The 20222-nt window shown below is 43.4% G+C and overlaps 1 protein-coding gene across 2 annotated transcripts in view; it reads right to left on the minus strand.

The window, feature by feature from the left end:
• Positions 1 to 4827: 4827 nt before the first annotated feature.
• Positions 4828 to 20222, minus strand: part of ZNF366 (zinc finger protein 366) — a 33306-nt gene continuing 17911 nt past the window's right edge. For both annotated transcript variants that reach the window (XM_081880856.1, XM_081880857.1), the window contains exons 3-6: positions 18718 to 20039; positions 17572 to 17763; positions 8705 to 8879; positions 4828 to 7175 (exon numbers count right to left, since the gene is read on the minus strand). In XM_081880856.1, coding sequence (XP_081736982.1) covers positions 6658 to 7175; positions 8705 to 8879; positions 17572 to 17763; positions 18718 to 20028 — 2196 coding nt within the window. In that variant the 5' untranslated portion in view covers positions 20029 to 20039 and the 3' untranslated portion in view covers positions 4828 to 6657. The remainder of the gene's footprint in view (positions 7176 to 8704; positions 8880 to 17571; positions 17764 to 18717; positions 20040 to 20222) is intronic.

Raw genomic sequence — 20222 nt, forward strand, 5'->3', positions numbered from 1 at the left:
CACTGTGCTCAGTGGGGCTTACTTCCAGCTAAGTGAGCATAGGGTTGCTTCCCTCCCAGTTAGTGCCCGCATTTACTTTACATAGCAATACATCTGCCTAGGAATGTGGATGGAGCCTGGGTGGAGTTATTTTTCAAAACAGAACCCAAGATGTACGTGAGCACTAAGACTGTTGATGTTGGCAGCTGGATACTTGTATGTTTGCAACGCGCAGCTGGAGATCTCTGCTGGTCCATTTCCAGCTATGAGAAGGTGTTTGATCATGGTCTCAAAGAATAACCATACAGATAAATTATAAACTGAAAAGAAAAACTCTTCCTTGGGACTGAGTGTTTTCATCCCATCATTGTTACAAGCTAGAAGTCTAAGGCGTGAAAAATGTTTGCACCCATTATTTTGTTCAGGCAAAGATCCAACAAGCTCCTGAGGCTCTGCACATAAGTAATAAGCTAGCTACAGCAGAGGGTAGTATCCTCCTCCACTGCCTTATGTAGCAGTACTGGAGAAGCATCTATGTCAGTACTTCCCACCCTACCCCAGATGGATCTCACTAGCTCTCACTATGCTGGCTAGCTGGGCCTGATAAGAGTCCAGCAGTAACTGGAAGTCCACAAGCTGGTCACCCTTGATATACGTGTTTGCAGTGGAGAACAATTGCTGCTCTTCAAACCCACACTGAGACCATGCATACATGCGCACAGCACAGCTGTGTGGAAGCTACGGAGACCTGGCTCTAGTCAGTGAGGGAGAGGCTGTGATCTCCTGTGTATGCCACCATGAATTCCATGAGAAAAAGTGGCATTTAAAACTGGTGTTATTTAATTAATTAACCAGCGGGATTTACCGTATATGCCTCTTAATCATCAATTAATTTGTAATTAATATTTTTCATCCATGGAGCAAAGGCAGGTAGTGCTGGTTGCATATCACACTAGGAGTAACCCATTTGTCCCATACGGGGGATTGAACATGCAGCCTTGGCATCATCAACACCATGCTCAATCCAACTGAACTACCCAGAGGGGACACATTTCCCAAAAGTGTGGATGAAAGAAGAAGACACTGATTTACATTGCATTTGCATTTGTTGATCTATATGGCCATCTGCTATAAACAGCAATGCATCATGGAAAAAGACTGGCCAGGTGATCTGAACAACTGTCCTGCCTGATGTCTCCCTCTATCATTCTGTAAAATAAATCTCCCAGTGTTAAATAATGTGTCTGTGAAAAGTAGTTGAGAAAGAGGGACTGTGCTTCTCTATCCTTTTCTCTACACTCATTATCCTAGAGATCTCACACAGCCCAGTTCTGTACATGTGGTGTGCTCATGAGGATCTTTCTATAGCAGGGGGTTAGATTTCAGGCCATTTCTATCAGTCCTTTATGGGACTAACTTAGGTCTGTTAATTTCAGCGTGTTTACTCTGTGTAGAACTTAGCTGGACACAACCCTATGATTCAAGGTGGACCCAGTTCAAGTGTCCACAAAAATGACACTAGTGAATCATGAGAAAAGGGGATCGAGTGCCTTTTCCCCTCAAAATTTGTTGTTGCCTTTAAGAAAGAGGAAACACCGAGAGCCACTGATACTGAGCCACATGGGACTGCGCTGGTCACTCCCAGCTATCAAAGACACAGAGCTTCCTCCACATGCTGAATGAGTTTACAGTGTTCACAAAACATACAATCAAAGCCTTCCCCCATTCATGTTGTTCCGTGAAATGAACTATGCACAGAGCTACAATGGCTAACCTTTGCCTCACAAATGTGGAGAGGCTGAGTGTGTTTCGTCACGTGTGTTCAGATCATTGTTTAGATCAGAACCGTTTTCTTTTCACGGCGGATTTTTCAGAGCCCCAGCCAGGCTTTGTTGCTCTGAAGAGATATAAGCAAGTACTTTAACTTTGACACCGTAAATTATCTCTGGACAGAATTTGAAGGGCAGGTTCCAGTAAAAAGCCAGGGCTGCATCCTGGGAACATACATAATAACATAAGGAGAGCCTGCTGGATCAGGCCAGTTCATGGGTGGCACCAGAGTGGGGGGCATGTGGCCAGCCAAACAACTATTTTTCTGGTGCCAGTGACCATCTAGTCCAAATTCCTGTTCCCACAGTGGCCAGCAAGATATCTACGAGAAGTTTGCACAACATAAGCACAACAGCACTGTCCAATCCTGAGGTTTCTGGCCACTGCTATTCAGAAACATACTCCCTCCAACATTAGATGATTAACATCAACATCAGTGTTAGTAGCTACTGATAGCTGTATCCTCCAAGAACTTGTCTAATTCTCTTTTAAAGCCAACCATGTCGGTAGCCATCACTGCCTCTTCATACCCTCCAACATAATGTGGCCCAAATTCGGGACACCATCTTCCCGATCTGAAATCCTGAGTGGGTCATGCGACCTGCTGAGATTGCGGACCTGGGAAAAGTGCTTTTTGGGGGGCATAGCACCCAGTGCAAGATTGCAGACTCAGGGCAATATCTCAGGCTGAAATCACATGAGAGCAAGGCATCCAAAATGGCTGCCATGTGCTCACAAGGGGAGGGAAATGGGATTTCCTATTTTTTCTGGGACAGTTGATAGGTATTCCTCTTTTGCAGGTGAGGCCTGGTGAACAGGCACTTCTCATGCCCATTAAGCTATTTGGCCCCATGCAAGTCAATGGACAGATACAGCCCTCTGGCATCTCTACTAGGTGCACCTTCTGCCTTTGCAGGTTTCAGTAGACAAGCAGAGCTGCCAGAGCCCCACATTAGTTACTTGGCTTTGGATCAATGGGGCCTCGTAGTCACCAGCTTCTTAGTCAGTGTTGAAGGATGGCTTTCTCCTAGGACAGAGATAGTGAATGTATTGCCCTCCAAACGTTGTGGACTCCAACTCACACCATCCCTGACCATTGGCTATGCTGACTAGAGCTAATAGGACTAGTATTTCAGAACATCTGAGGGGCACAATGTTAGCTACCCCTGCCATAGGTTAAGACCTGGAAACAGATGATGAAGCTTATGTCCCCTAATCAGGCCTCCACTTCCTGTTTCTTCTGAGGAAACAGTGAGTACTTTCTGAGGAAAGTGAGTACCTCTTTAATGAGAGACTCATTATACCCCCCTCACACCAAGTGTTCCTTGGGATGTTTGGCCAGAGCATTAACTACAAGTAAATCTACTCACAGGGGAAAAGAGCTGAGTATGCTATGGGAAGTACTGTAGCTTGCAGCCAGTGGTTCCAGCTTGGCATTTCACAAAAGGGCTGCCAACTTATTTGGCCGGCCTCTGCTCCTGTGTGTTCCTGTGTTCGCTAATATAGTGCACTATGTACGTTACTTTCTTTAATATTTTCATTTTTGTGAACACTTTCCTCTCATATAACCATTTTTGTAACCACCACTGCATCGCATTATTCAGATAAGTGCGAATTTTGAAGGTTGGCGTGTTTCGATTCACATATTGTTTGGGAAAGTACGAATTTGATAGATTCCGCTTTTAATGTGTGCTGAATGGAATTTCTCTGACACCCCTAAAGGCAATTAATGCAGAAATAATCCCTGCTCTTGTAAGGAGCAACACAAACATTTAGCAGAGCAAGGAGAGCCAAACTTGAGTTTCCCCTTCTTTCACTCAGGATAAGGTACACAGGGAGATATCCACAAAGCTTGTGTTATTCTCACTCACCCTTTCCCTTCCAAAACTATATCATTGGCATATATCGAGAGCCAGTGTGGTGTAGTGGTTAAGAGCGGTAGTCTCATAATCTGGGGAACCGGGTTCGCGTCTCCGCTCCTCCACATGCAGCTGCTGGGTGACCTTGGGCCAGTCACACTTCCTTGAAGTCTCTCAGCCCCACTCACCTCACAGAGTGTTTGTTGTGGGGAGGAAGGGAAAGGAGAATGTTAGCCGCTTTGAGACTCCTTAAAGGGAGTGAAAGGCGGGATATCAAATCCAAACTCTTCTTCTTCTTCTTATTTGACATTTCCTAAATAGGAATAGAATTGTACAATCCATCACATTTACCTTATGAAGTTGAAGTGCACCATCGTTTTGAGAGGTTCCTTCTCTTCCTCAGGCCTCACACTGGTTCCCCCACTGCGAGGTGTAAGCACTCTTACAGCTATCGTGTGGCTGGGCCTATATAATTCTGTTCTTTGCAACTGCACACTGTCATGGAAGCTTTTTGCAAATCTATTTACTGATTTTGGGTGCTAGGTGTGTCAACCTGCTTCTTGGCTAGAGAGTATATACCCATAGGCTTAATTCCTGGTACCTGTACCAGTCTTCCCCTCAAAGCAGGGTGCCTATTTGCTTGTGAACTTTGGAGAAGGGTTGTAGTTCAGTATTACAGCTTCTGCCTTGTTTGCAGAAGATGCCAGGTTCAGTCCTTGCCCCCTCCAGGTAGGGTTGGAAGAGACTCTGCCAGTCAGTGTAGATAGCATTGAAGAAGATGGAACAATGGTCTGACTGAATTTAAGGCAGATTCCTATGTTCATAATGTTCTTTGTTGACAAGGTTCTGACTTTTTGTGTGACAAAAACAGGGCCCTTATTGCAACCAAGTAACTATAACAGTTATGGTGTAGGCCTTTGATTTGCTGATTGTCCACCTATGCCCATCCTATATATTTGTAAATAAATTCATATATTTTAAAAAAAAAATACCTGCCAAAAGAACACATAACCAGGTAAGTGCTGCTCCTGGAACATATCCCAGTTGGGAAAGTAGCGAGCAGCATGTAACAGCATAACCATGAGAAACATGGACCAGTTGTTTTATCAGGACAGAGACAATTGAAATTTCTGGGAGGGCTTGATGCAAACTACCGCAGCACCTTTGATATATATTTATTTGTTTGTTTTAAATTAACAAAATATATTTGACATGTAACATTTCAGATGAGCTACTGGCTATCAAGAAACATACTGGAATTTGGGTTGGATCCCACTTGTCAGGTGTTGTTTAAAACACACACACACAAAAATCAATGCACAGATAGAAGAATACATACTGTTAATGCTGCTATTTCCTATTCAGCTAAGCAGATGCAATGTGTTATTGTACACCTGGCAAGACTTTATTAAATACTCTCCTTGGCATAATAAATACTATATTTTAAATTGCACTTTTCAGATTTGCATCGTCTACAGCAGGGATGAGGGACCGGTGGCTCTCCAGATGTTTGGAACTCCCACCTTATCTGAACTCATCTGGCCATCGGACATGAAGGCTGGGGCTGAGGGGACCTGGCTGCAGGTAAACCCCCCCCCCCATGATCAGCAGCCAAATGCAGCAACACTATGGAAACAGGAAGATGCAAAAAAAACTGGAACCAGCACAAAGGTCTCGAGAAGAGAAGAGAAGAGAAGAGAAGAGAAGAGAAGGGAAGGGAAGGGAAGGGAAGGGAAGGGAAGGGAAGGGAAGGGAAGGGAAGGGAAGGGAAGGGAAGGGAAGGGAAGGGAAGAGGCTGCAACAGACTGAGACAAATAACTTAGAAATAACATGTTGAGGAGAGCAGGGGAGCAAGGGACAAAATTATAACCAGAGTAAATTCATAATGAAATTAATTGGGACCTGCCTGATCTTTTATCCCATAATGGGATATCCTAAAAAAATGTTGATATACTTCAAATAATCAGAAGTCTGCCTTTGTATTGCATAGCGGTTTACAGTGGACCCAGGTGATCTTTATTTTTTACCAGTCTCCAAGTGCATCTGAGCTCTCCTGAGTCAGCTATTCTAAGGCCAAACCCATTTGTTAATTGATCATCATGTTACTGATACCCTTTGTTGTCCTAGCCACATCCTTTCATCATGAGCTATGATCAATATTTCCTTTGAGTTTTCCACTTGTCTGCTCTATTCTGCTGTACCTTGCAGAATCCTACTTAGCTTCCCAGAATCTCTGTGTTATGTACTGCCTGCTCTTAGGTAAAGCATTCTGAATTTGCTGAGCACTTCAGATATTTCTCTAAGGCCATATCTACATTACTGACTTCTGCTGGTTTCACACCACCATGGCTTCCCATGAAGAATGCTAAACAGTACGGTAGTTCTGTAGCAGTGCTGCTGTGAGGGAATGCAAAGCCACTCACAGGTCTGCAAGCTGAAATGTCCATTGACCATAAAAACTTAAGAAGAATCTAGTCCAGCATCCTGTTTTCACAGTGGCCAACCAGATGCCCAAGGGACTTCCTCAAGCAGGAATTGAGTCTTGTAAGGTACACCTGACAGTTAAAACACCAGGAAGTTAGAGCAAAAATATAGAATAGCCAATACCTTTAAGTAAATAAAACAACAACAACAACAAAAGGTTACAGCACATCCAGGAGAACATTCAAATCATATGATGCCTCATATGCAATCTATTCCACTATTCCAGGACTCGTTCATTTCACTGCGGCATGCATGGACCAGGTCAGAATGTTAGGGGAAATTATTGGAAAGAAGCTTATAGACTAGACTGCTATATATGACATCCTTGTATCTATGACATTATTGTATAAAAATAGGGACAAGTGAATGACGGATGAAAATTGACTTAAATTATTTATGCTTATTCTCTTTTTCATCATTTGCCAGTCTTGTTAGGTTACAGCTCATGGTAATGAAAACTATGAAGGAACTTCTCTTTCCCAGCGCTAGGTTTACATGTGTCCTTTTAGATACCCAGAAAAACAGTTTGCTTTTCCATTTTCCTTTCCAGCATCTCCTTCAAACTCTTGTTTCTATGTTGAAAATACAAGTAGTCAGAGAGAGACTGAGTGAGTCTATTATTCTCAAAGTGGCTAAAGCCCATATGCCTCCCATCATTATTTGCAAAGTCTCTTTCTCTTCGGCTCTGGTTCCCGTCGTTCTCTTTCCTCTCCTCACATTTTGAATCCAGCATTTTCTCTTTCTCATCACAGTACAACTCTCTGAAGTCTTTCATCTTGAGTCCTGATTGGCTGGAAAGATCATGCTTGCTGTTGCTGTGGTACATGGCAGGGCTCTGCGGCTCCACCCCATAGCAGTTGTCTTCATCTTCCTCATGACACGAGCTTCCTTTGGCACTTTCCCCATCAGAGTGAAATGAAAGTCCTTTCCCTTGGCTTTTTTGGGAAAGGTCAAAGGGTTCTTCCTGTTCCAGGCTCCTTGAGGCATCTGTTTGTGATGTTCTTATTCGTTCCCTTCCATGTCCTATAAGAGGGTTTTTTTAATAAAAAAAAAGATTATTGTGTTAGCAAATATATCTGCAGCCCTACACCCACTTTATAATCAAAATAACTCAGAGCTGTGATTCTAGGATGAATATTTCAGCTTGTGTCCCTTTGTTTCTATCTGTTTATCTTGCAAATAATGGAAGGGGGCTTCCTGCTGATCTGCTTGGCATCCCTAGCACAGAGGAAACAGCATCTGTCCCAGCAGTACTCAGTACCAGCTTAGACCGCCATGGAAAAGGCCCAGTTTCATGACATATGAAAGCACAGCAATGGTGTCATGGTTGCATTGGTTGTGGAACACCTTTACTTTTCTGTTCAACAAGCAATTCCCAAATGTGTTCTTTAAATTTGCAATGTGTACATCATACCAATGTGAAGAGGGAAAGTGGGATTTAGGGCTCCTCCCCATTAAAAAAATTTAAGTCTTAATATTATGGATTATTAATTCTGAAATCCCTGAAGCAGCCTAATTGTATGATTTGGGGGGAGGGGAAAATCAGTAATGTGATATTTGTAACCTGTTCTGCCATAGTTCTGCATGTTTAGGGAAGCTTTTAATGTTTAACAGACCATTGTATTTTAATACTTTGTTGGAAGCCACCCAGGGTGGCTGGGGAGACCCAGCCAGATGGGCGGGGTATAAATAAATTATTATTATTATTATTATTATTATTATTATTATTATTATTACTACTACTACTACTACTACTACTACTACTACTACTAGCACACTGGCAGGAGTGCTGGATTGGCTCCACTGCTGTGACTACACAGTCTCTGCCTTGTTGCCATGCTACCCCATCCAGATAAGCAGCAGCATATTGGGAGGGTGGCTCCAAGCACCATGCTGGCCACTCCTGAGTCCAACTCCTAAAGTTATTGGACAGCCTTAATCAGAATATCCATTTAGACATCCACCTTGATTACACAGGTAGGCAAATCTACAAAGCAGACTGAGCTCTAACATTTGGGAGCCAATTTAGACCATTCAGTTTTATCAGTCAAATCCAGCTACCTCAGCCAAGCATTGCGGTGTGATGTCAATAATACTAGCAGCTTGATTTTATAGCTGCAGCAATTCACGGAGCCACAGCATAAATACAGTAGCATTCTTTGCATGGTGAGTGGGTGAAAATCCATGTTGCTTTCCTTCACATAAAATGCAAGATATATTTTTAAAAGTTTACAACGCAATATTGGCATCAAGCCTGCTGTGGTCCTGAACCGAAGATATGACAATGCAGAGCTTGACTTGCAAGAATTTACTACAATACCAGACAACCCTTTAAGTGTCATCTCAACACCTGAAAGACCGGAGCAGGTTATTTGGTGAACTCTGACCCTTAATTGCTTCCAGGTTGTGCAGTCTTCTTTTATCTGTGCAACAACAGGACACAATTGAGTCTGTTACACAGACACGCAAACTGCCTTTTAGATGCTACTGTATAAGTAGTTTGGAATTATTAAATCTAATGCAAAAATCAGCCCAGCTTGCTGGTCATTTACCTTGAGACCGAAATCCTCTTTCCATCACTCCGTGTTTGACTTTCATGTGTCTGGTGAGGTTTCCCTTCAAGGTGAATTTGCTGGGACAGTAGAGACATTTGAACGGCTTGCTGTCTGAATGCAAGTGCATGTGCCCCATTAAATTATGCATTCGATTAAATTCCTTTCCGCACAGCTGTCAAAAGACCAATGACAATCAAAGTGATTTATTCTGCAGATACACAGGGATCATTTTATTTTCTTGAGATAGAACCCCTTGCAGCTGAGACAGCTTCTCGGGAATTCCACAGCTTATCATAGACTGTGCTTACAGGAGAAATCCGAATCGTTTCTTCTTCCTAAAAACCACCAGGAGAACAATCCCATCCCTCCCTTAAAGCTGGGCTTATGGATGAATAGGCCCCATATCAATGTAAGGCTATGTACATTTAAAGCACATTTTCTCCCCTCAAAGAACTCTGGGTGCTGTAGTTTGTTAAGGGTTGCTGGCAATTGTAAGTGTGAGGCATAGACTACAGTGCCCACAGTTCTCTGAGGGAAGGAATGTGTTTCAATTGTGTTTTAAATGTATAGTGTGTACACAGCCCAAATCTAACACAAGGAACTGAGGTGGGGTGGGGTGGCATATAGATTTAATAAATGAACAAACAAACAAACAAACAAAAACTTGATTTAACCAGGCACCCAGTTTGTGGCAGTACAGTGGTACCTCGGGTTACATACACTTCAGGTTACATATGCTTCAGGTTACAAACTCCGCTAACCCAGAAATAGTACCTCGGCTTAAGAACTTTGCTTCAGGATGAGAACAGAAATCGTGCTCCGGTGGCGCAGCGGCAGCAGCAGGAGGCCCCATTAGCTAAAGTGGAGCTTCAGGTTAAGAACAGTTTCAGGTTAAGAACTGACCACCAGAACGAATTAAGTTCTTAACCCGAGGTACCACTGTAATTCTATAACAGGCCAAAATTCAGCTATAGCTGCTGGATAGCTCCAGCCATAGCTTCTGGAAAGCAGGGCTGACCCTAACATGAGGCAGACTGAGTCAGCTGCCTCAGGCGCCAGATGTCATGGGGTAGGGAGTGGTGGCAAGATGTTAAAGGATCGAGCCCCTATTCATGTTACAACTGTGAAATTAAGATTCGACTGCTGACCCAGTCATCTTCGGAATATGGAATGGGGCGCCATCTTGTCCTCTGCGTCAGGCAGCAAAATGCCTTGGGACATCCCTGAAGGAGCTAAAGACTTTCCATGCTCACTCACTGAGGATTAGCCTGAGCTACTGGAAGTGCACCTAAGTAGCTAAGATTTTTAAAGCGCATCACAAAAATTGCAAAATACGAATATAACAAGCAAGTGTTTTAAAGCAAATGCTGCTAATCTAGCTATGGCTACTTGAGGGAAGACCTAGGTTTGTTGCAGTGCAGTGTTTTAAATGGCCTCTGGGACTGTGGGGAATTTTGTAGATTCAATCAGATATACAGGCAGGGCTTAATCCTAAGAGCAGAGCTGCCTCTTTCCAGGAGATGGCTTATGAAACTGAGATGAATGTGGCCAGAATCAGGACCCCTATTGTCAAGGGAAAGAATGTCTGGAATGCTGCAGGGAAATAAAACAGATGAAGAGGAAGGTTATGTATTTCCTCTTCAGGCATCACGACGCCTCCATTTCTTCATTAATCCTAGATTTGGTCATGCTTCTGTATGTGGTGGTGACCCAGAGCAGCCCCACCCAAAGCCATTCTTTCGCCATCTATCAAGCATTTTTCTAGGAGTCCTTAACACTGTCTTTGCTCTCTTGGGTGTGCAGTTATTTGCCCTTGTTGTGAGGCAAAACTTTTGAATGTCATGGGAAGGAAGGGAGACAAAAAGATTATTGGCATGTTATTGCTTATACATTTATTACCCACTCTTCACCTTAGGTTCCAACATTATGGCAGAAAAATCTCTCTGTGGATTGTTGGGCATAGGAAACTGAAATTATTCATATTCGTTTTAGTTAAATTGTTGTTGTTTTTTGGAGGAGGAAGCTAGTTTTTGTAAGGACTGGCAACAACTCCCACCAAGTCTTGCTGGAGAGAAAATGTGTTTGACAACATGCAGATGGCCGCCTCCTCCTCTTCCTTGTTGGCAGGAGGGTTGGATGGGGTTAAAAATGCACAGGAGCAATATAAGAGTTTCATCAATTCAGATTATGTAGGTGATCCATGTGGTGAATGAGAAAAAAGGGTCACTTCTGCTTAAAGTTACACACATACACACAGAGAGAGTGCACATTGACGCTGTAACATATACATACATGTATATCATATGTCTGTAGTCAGATAACTAAAATTACACGAACCAAAATGTAGCATCGGTTACGTGGCCAGAATTCATGTTACGAAACAAACATTGAAAATTTAAAAAAACAATTATGAAATCCTATGCAGGTGAAGCATGCAGAGATGAAAGGGCATAAAAACTAGGAAAGAGAAAGAGCTATGAAGCCTGATGGGCACCCATCATTTGCAAAAACGGGGGGGGGGGGGAATGACAAAAGTGAGACAAAGCCACTTCTGCCCTTCAGAGGAGGTGGAGTTGCGGGCTTCACGGCCCCACCATGCGCACGACAGCTAGAACCCAGGCCCCGCACAACTGGGGGGATTCCCGGCTGCGTCACCTCCTGGCCAGCCAATCGGCTGGCTCTGGGGGTGTGGCCTGCCTTATTTAAAACAAGAGCAAAGATCTCCCTCTTTGCTCTTGTTAGGCCAACACTGTCATTTCATTGCTGTCTTTGATTTTCTTTACTACCACAAGATGTGGATGCACCACTGTGTGTGTAATTCATTGCCAGACACTGGATTGGGTGGCTTTATATTTGTGGAGGACAGGTCTATCACAAACGAGTAATTATCATAGTTGCCATGTTCTAGTTCTTTTTGTTTAGGATTAGACAGTCAAATATGATGTATGTCCACACCGTAACTCAAGACACATTTACGGCTAAGTTATTTGTGTCTGCCACCAGTGCTGATTGGTTATTTACCAGGAACTGAGGTTGAGCAGTACCATGTCAAATACGATTATGTAGTTATGAATGAGGGGGTAGAAATAGCTTTTATACCCCCAGGGTGAGAGCCTGCTCTGGTATAGAACTGGGTTCTTCTCAGTTCAGAGATGGGGCTGAAGTATCAGCTGGTCCAATGGGTGTAAGGGCATGACTCCATTAGTGGGGAGAGTATTTACATGTGTTTGCTTGGCTGCAATAATTTGTGTGTGGATTGTAATATTCTTGGCATACAAGTGGCTCATCTAAGTCTGGTTGGTTGGTTGGCAGACATAATGCATGAGGTAGCGAATGACTGAAGGGGTTGCATGGAATGGACAGCAAGTAAGATGGATGGAGTGGTTGTATGAACAATGTGTATTTTGTTGTTGAAAGTTTACATTAAACTGCCTCGGAATGCTTTCTTACTTATATAGAGAAAGTTTGTTTCAATTTCCCCCCAGGTAAATAATTTGACATGGGGTTTGTTACACTTCTTATGCATGTGTGTGTGTGTGTGTGTGTGTTTATCTATTGTAAACCACATTGAAATAATCAGATAGTAAGCATCTCTAAATGGAAATAATAATAATAATAATAATAATAATAATAATAATAATAATAATGGCTAAAACCCATAGAACACTTGCTGCATAATTCCATGCATAGCTACTCGGGCAAGGATCCCACTGAATTCAGTGGGTCTATTTCCCAAGGAAGTGCATACAATATTACAACCTTAATGTAAGATAGCTGCAGACTTGCTCAATGGATTTTTGGAACTTTTAGGAAACTGTAACAAAGGACTGCGGCTTTGCAAAATATAGAAGCACCTAACTTAGCACCAGGTTACAGTGATTGAATGTAACTCATTTTCAAGGTGCAAAGCTCAAGTCTTTGGCAGCATTGACAGAAGGCGTGAGTCAATGTCAAAGGATTTTATAATATTATCATATGATTCAGAGCTGCTTCAGTGGCAGCCTTGTATTAGCAAAACAACAAGTAGGGATGAGCAAATTGGTCAATTTCAATTTCTTTCAGTTTCTCATCTTTCCAATCTTAATTTCCACATCAGTTTGTGCAACTTTTATATTAAAATACCTCCTCTTGAAAATTCATAAGCATATTGGCACAAATTTCTCCTAAGGTTAACATTTTCTACATAATTTTGCCAAACGTGCACCTTTTCAAAAGCAATTTTCCCTAATAAAATGCATTTTGTGTTATTTTTTGGTACTATTTGTATTCAGCATGTGCAAATGAGCACACATTGCTTGGCCGGAAAACTGCACAGCAAAATCTGGGGAAGTGCAAATTTCAAAAAGTGACTGGGTTTCAGTTTGCACCTTGTTTTGTAAGGTGTGAATTGGGGAAGTTTGCCTTTTTAAGCATGAACTGGATCCAATTTCTTCCCCATCCTTTAGTAAAGGTAAAGGTAAAGGGATCCCTGACAATTAAGTCCATTCGCGAATGACTCTGGGGTTGCAGCACTCATCTCGCTTTACTGGCTGACGGAGCAGGCGTTTGTCTGCAGACAGTTTTTCCAGGTCATGTAGCCACCATGACTGAGCCACTTCTGGTGAAACCAGAGCAGCACATGGAAACACCGTTTACCTTCCCGCCGGTGTGGTACCTATTTATCTACTTGCACTTTGATGTGCTTTCGAACTGCTAGGTTGGCAGGAGCAGGGACCGAGCAACGGGAGCTCACCCCGTTGCGGGGATTCGAACTGCTGACCTTTAGATCGGCAAGCCCAAGGCTCAGTGGTTTAGACCACAGCACCATCTTTACTTGGAAGCAAAAGCTGTAAGGAGATTGTTTTAAAAAATAAAGAAATGAGACATCTAGATTGACTTGCCCCAAAAGACAGTGGGCAGCAGTGCTTCTGAGAGAGAAACAGCTCTGTGGCTGAGGAAACATGAGTGGCAAAGACTTTCTTCTCCCCTCAAGCCACGTATGGCTTCTGTGTGGCCATGATTAGCTCTGTAGGGAAGACGGGTGTTTTCTTTTTCCCTGAGAATCAAGGCCAAGAAAATGCAGCCTGCCATGAGGCAGAAAGGCCACTGCTGTGTTGTCCTTCCTTTGTAGCCTTTTTTCTTTCTTTCTTTCCTTCTTTTTTTTTTTTTAAAGAAGGTTTAATAAGAAGGGTGTTCCTTTCCTGAAAGTAAGAGAGAGAGAGAGCAGGAGAAAGACTGTAAACTGTCCAAAAGGGCCGTGAGAAAACAGGAAGCTCTGAAAAGTACAAGAGAAAGCAAGATGAAATCTATTTGTAGGCCATTCCCTGGGGACATGCAGGCCATTGTTAAGCAAGCGGTTCGTACAGCTATATCCTTCCTTCTGCTGAGGAGGAGCCTGTTGCCAAAAGAGCGGCTATCTGGTCATTGCCTTAACTCACTGAATGCCAGCCAAAGAGGCTTAATGGAGCCCAAACTCCTTAGGAGGTTCTTAAAGTCCAGGAGAGGAAGAGCCTCGAAAAGCTGATCAGTCGGATTCTCCGCTCCCTTGTTTTCCTTCTGATTTATTTGTTTAGCCATTCCTTTATTTTATCACTTTATAAGCTCCCTGTCTGGAACAGGACGCTCAGGATTTAATATGAACCCAGTGCTGGGAATACAAGTGGCGTATTCATTTATGCCCTGAGAAATGGGCGTGTTTTAGAGAAAAGGTGACATGATAGACATTCATAAAAAATATGCGCAAAAGGTTTTCTCCTCTCAAAACGCTAGAACTCGTGGACATCCAATGAAGATGAATGCTTGAAGATTCAGGACAGATGAAAGAAAGTATTTCTTCCCAGGGCGCATGGTTAAACTGTGGAACTCACGCCTGCAGGAAGCAGAGACAGCCTCCAATTTGGATGACTTAAGAGAAGGATTAGACAGATTCATGAGGAGAAGGTTATTGATTATTACTAGCCACGATGACTATGTTTTTCCTCCATAGCTAAAGGTAAAGGGACCCCTGACCATTAGGTCCAGTCGTGGCCGACTCTGGGGTTGCGGCGCTCATCTCGCTTTATTGGCCGAGGGAGCCGGCATACAGCTTCCGGCTCATGTGGCCAGCATGACTAAGCCGCTTCTGGCGAACCAGAGCAGTGCACAGAAACTCCGTTTACCTCCCCGCCAGAGCGGTACCTATTTATCTACTTGCACTTTGACGTGCTTTCGAACTGCTAGGCTGGCAGGAGCTGGGACCGAGCAATGGGAGCTCACCCCGTCACGGGGATTTGAACCGCCGACCTTCTGATCAGCAAGTCCTAGGCTCTGTGGTTTAACCCACAGCACCACCTGCGTCCCTTTTTCCTCCATAGATCAAGGCATTAATGCTTCTGAATACCAGTTCCTGGAAACAACAGGAGGGGAGAGTGCGCTTATCCTAGGGTTCTGCTTACAGGTTTCCCACAGGCATCTGGTTGTTCATTGTGGGAAGAAGGTGCTGGTCTAGAAGGGCCTGATCTGACAGGCTCTTCTTACATTCTTACAGTGCAGGGAAGGGGTGTTTTGGACACTTCAGATGTTGTTGGATTACAACTCTAATCCTTATTCATCACTGGCCATGCTGGCTGGGTCTAGGAATGTAGAATCTAGGGTCTACAGATCTATTCAAATTCCAGTTTCTTTCAGTTTCTCAGTCTAAAATTCAGCTTGGCAGTTTCCTGCATAGGGTTGCATTTATTTATTTTAAGTCCTCAAAAAAATTCACCACCATTTAAGTGTGCAATTCCCTTAATATACGCATTTTCCTGTGCAATTTTGCCCAGCAAGTTTACATCATATAATGCATTTCTGTATGTTGTTTTCACAAGTATATGCATTTTTACACTCGCTTTCTCTTAATATATACTTTCCCTGCATAAACACTTCACCACTTCCCAAATGGCTCCAAACTGTGGATCATGCAGAAGTTGTGAGTGCCTCTTTCATCACACAACAGAAAGAACACATTCCAGCTGATCCCTGGAGCAATATAGTCTATGCATATACACTGGTCTGGGTGGGGCTGATGGGGGTTATAATCCAAAATAACTAGAAGGCACCTGGTTGGCAAAGGCTGCCATAGCAAATAATATGGGTTGAAGCAGCAGTGTACCTTGATGGAATTGCCAACTAAGGGGGCAGCTGAGCAATGGAGATAAGGTGCAGGATTGCACCAGTGTGTTCTTCTCCTGCAGCAAAGCTTTGGCTAGTCTCATGAAGCAGCAGATACCCAATTCTGGGAGTTTAATTTTTATGACCCTGCAGTGCAGATTAAGTAGGGGTTTAACTAATTTCCTTTATCCTGTTTGAAATATGATAACACCCTATCCAATCTTGTTAATATACACCCAGCCTTAAGGTTTCAGCATCATTTGTATTGGGTTCTGATAAAAAAAACAAAAAAACCTTCCGCACGCATGGATTGATTCATGTGTTTAGCCAGTATATCAAATTGTTAAGCATCCTTGACCTCCCTTTGGGATGAAATGTGCTATGCAAATGTCAGATATATTTATCATCAGCAGACGAGCAATTATACTAAGTGCAGTGAAAGTGCAATCTTGAGATGAGGAATAAAACTGAAAGGAAATAAAAAAAGGATCAAGTCTAACAGTTGAGCTTCAAAGCTTCCTCATTTGAACGAAGGGCATGAGAAGCAAACAAGAACACAACTAAGCCAGCGTTCCAAAAGTGGCAAAACATTAAAAAGCAGCATGAAGGTATTCTGTTGTTTGGTATACCCCATTCACATGCTCTTTGCCTAAATGTGGCATAATCTGACCATTGGGGAACACTCCTGGTCCTGCACCTGGCATCAAACACACTTCCAGGCTCTGGTTCTAGATGTCCACATGTTAGCAGACTCTTCTGCATAAAAGTAAAAAAAGAGCTTCCATGCAAACATCAGCAGTATTTTGGACATTATAACCTATCCCATTGTCTGGGGAAAGTGAAAAGTCTTCACCTGCCATCAAACAGACAGTATGTACACCAGAACACACATTCAGCTGAAAACTGGCTGTCTTTTTGCTTTCTGTCTCTCTTAAACAGCATTCACACCAGTGACGTGGAACGAATTCTAAGGTTCTTTTATTGTCTGTGAAAACTCTATTAAGATTTAGGAACGGCCCATTTATGGTGATGAATAATACCATAGGTTGTCTTAACTCTTAAGAGCTGTCAAGAATTAGTCTCTTCTCAAATATGCAAATGTCCCTCTTTTTAAGGGACTAAGTGTTCAGTTAGGTTTAATAAAGCAGACTTGGGCATCACGAAAGGGTGGCAAAGCTATTGAATTTATTATTATGCCTTTACACACAGAGAAGCATCTTGGGCTCAGTAGTGGAAGGAAGGAAGGACATAGATGTAATGAAATGAAAACAAAACACAATGTAGATTTCATACGGTTATTTGATAAGTTGTTTGGCTTTATGTGTTCCACTTTGTGAGTATATTTTCCTGAAAAGTGTGATAAGATACATAACCAATTCATTAATTAAACCCATATTTTCTGCTGAGGAACCAAAATGGAGTCTCAGGTTATATTACTACTATTGTTTTTGTTATGTATTTTGTGTTTTTATCTTGTGTTTTTGTGTTGTGAACCGCCTGAGATCTTTGGATGAAGGGCGGCTTACAAATAAATAAAAACAATGCAATCGCTTACCAGTTTTCACCTGGTTGAATTACTATGGAAGCTACGGGGATTCAGTCAAGAGTTCTACCTACAGACATTATATTATTTTACAACTTTGCTATTTACTGCACAAGGCGTGCCTATTTTTATTCGCCATGCCTTCTACTGGACTGCCTTCTACTTGGGTGCCATTCCGTTCGACTGGGTTGTCTGTCTTTGAAGGACTCACCTTACATTTGAAGGGCTTGACATCTGAGTGGACAATCATATGGGCTTTGAGCGTCTGTTTCTGCACGAAGCTCTTGAAGCACAAATGGCACTGGTAGGCCCTGATGTTGGTGTGAATTAATACGTGCCTCTTCATATTAGCGAGTAGCGTGAACTCTCGGCCACAGATCCCACACTTGTGCTCCTTCACACCCTTGAAAAACAGAACAGCAAGGAAACTGAAACATATAGCTATTTTAAGACCTGCACAGCAATTCCCGATTTCTCACTTTAGTGGGAATGACCATCTGCCACATCCTTTCCTTGTCTTTTCATTAAATGTGTTGTTGCACTTCAACTCCCATCAGCTCCAGCTAGCATAGCCAATGGTCAGGATGGTAGGAGTTGTAGTTTGCCATCGCTGGTTCAAATGCAGGTACATTTAGCAGCTCACCCACCAGTTGGGAATTGTTAAGTATAATTTAACTGACACTGAAATGGAGAATGCCTATGTGTGTGGCTGAAAGGGTTTAAGTGGAAAATTCCATCGAAGCTAAAGAAAAGCAAGAAGAGCCCTATGAGCTGCTTCACGAGTTGACAATTGCTCTCTGGTAGCTATGATGAGGTGTTTAAATTTAGATCACATGGGAGGCTATTGAATTGCAAATCTGCCATCTTGGAAGGGTGGTGGCTAGAATCTTTGTTCCCAGGCTCCGTGGAGTAAGGATGTGTAAATGGCTCTCCAGGAGCACACAGCCTCAGGCTGGAATGGAGGCTGGAATGGAGGAGAGGCAAAGTTTTGATCTCAATCCTGTTTAAAGCTATTTTTAAGAAGAGACTGAACCTATGCTTGAATAAGCATATATTTTATGGAACTGTTTGGATGTATCTTTGATGTTTTTATTCTGTTTTGAAGAAAGTTCTGCAAGTAAAGTTTTGAATAATATTGAATGGCTCTGGACGATGTTTCGCTCCAAAAAGAACCAGTTGTAGGGCGGTGGGTTTTTCTTGCTGTTTTATTTTCATGGTACAGAAGATAAATGTTGATAAAACAATTGTTACAACAGTAAACAACAAGTAACTTGTCCTGAGCCATTTTTTAGGCATCTGGCCACTTCAAGCTGCGCAATATTAATATCTGCGACAGGAATCACTGACACTGATTTACCTTATGCGTCAAGGAGTGCTGCTTGAGGTGATGGGGCTGAACAAACTCCATGCCGCATTCGGTGCAGATGTACGGGCGGATGTCCTTGTGCTTCATCATGTGATTCTGCAGCTGGCTTGGATACTGGAAGGTCTTATCACACTCCGTGCAGCTGTACTGTATAGGGCCTCGATGGGTGGTCAGGTGCCTCTTCAGCTGAGCCAAGGTCGGGAAGTCAAGGCCGCACTCAATGCAAATATTCTCCCGGCCGCTCTCATGCTTGGACTCGTGGGCTTTCAGCTCGCTGGGGTAGGCAAAACCTCTCCCGCAGATCCTGCAGCTGTAAGGCTTGACATCACTGTGCTGCATCATGTGTCTCTTCAGGTGGCTGGTTTGGGTGAAGGCCTTGTGGCACACTTGGCATTTGTGAGGCCGGGTGCCCTGGTGGGTGAGCATGTGGGTGTGCAAGTGGCTCAGCTGCTTGAAAAGCTTGCCGCAGCGAGAGCAAGCGTGCGGCTTGATGCCACTATGCCCCAGAATGTGGGTGACCAGGTTGTATTTGGACGTGTAGGACTTGTCGCACATGGGGCACTGCCAGCGCTTTTGTTCCCCTCCCACATCAACGTAATAGCTGTCATCGATCTGAATGTTGACATCCACCCTCTCCACCTTTTGTTTACTTTCAGCTTGTTCCCCTAACTCCGTCCTCCGGGAGAAGGGAGGCTCCGGAGGCCTTTTCAGCGGGAAAGGGCTCCTGAAATGAAAATCTGGGGGCATAAGAAATGGAAACATCATAGAAGGGTGAACTTTAGGATAGTATGGATAGGGCACCTGCAGAAACGGGGCAGGCCCGGGCCAGAGCACATTAGGCTTGATGGGTTCTTCCTTGATAGGCTGTGCTCCAAAGTGTTCCAGTGTTCTGTAGAACTGAAAGCCAATGTTGCACAGGTCAATCATGTGGGCATTGTAGTTTGGCTGTGTGTGGTGGTGCTGGAATATTAAAGGGAGGTCTGGAGAACCTGCAGTGGGGATGTCTTCAGACCTGTGCGACGGGGAGGTGGGCTCTCCTGGTGAGACAGCAGAGGGCATTTTCGTGGGCATGCTTTTACGCTTGCGAGATCCCCCTTCTAAGGAGCCCTGGAAGTTGTGCAGTTCTGCAGGGGAAGGGCCATATCCAAACTGGGCAAGCTGTGCTCTGAATTCTTCATTGAGGGGTGAAGCTATGTCTGACTTCACAACAGGGTCCAAGCAGTGGGGAAAGGGAAGGGTTTGTATGCCATCCATATTGCATGGAGCTTCCTCTTTCTTCATCGCATTTAATTCCTCTTGCATACTCTAGCTTCCTTTAAATAAAAAGTAAACATTTTTAAATTCACTCTTGTTCTCGTTCGTTACACCATATTTAACTTTAGTGACTGGGCCTTTTGGTGTTCAAGTAGAAGCCCCAGAGTTCCAATTTGAATGGTGGGAGCTCGCTCTAGAGTGCCCTGAACATGCACATATGTATTTCTTTCAAGCATTGAGCA

The sequence above is a fragment of the Podarcis erhardii genome (genome assembly GCF_964252035.2).
Source record: "Podarcis erhardii genome assembly, chromosome: 11".
Classification (NCBI taxonomy): Eukaryota; Metazoa; Chordata; class Lepidosauria; order Squamata; family Lacertidae; genus Podarcis; species Podarcis erhardii.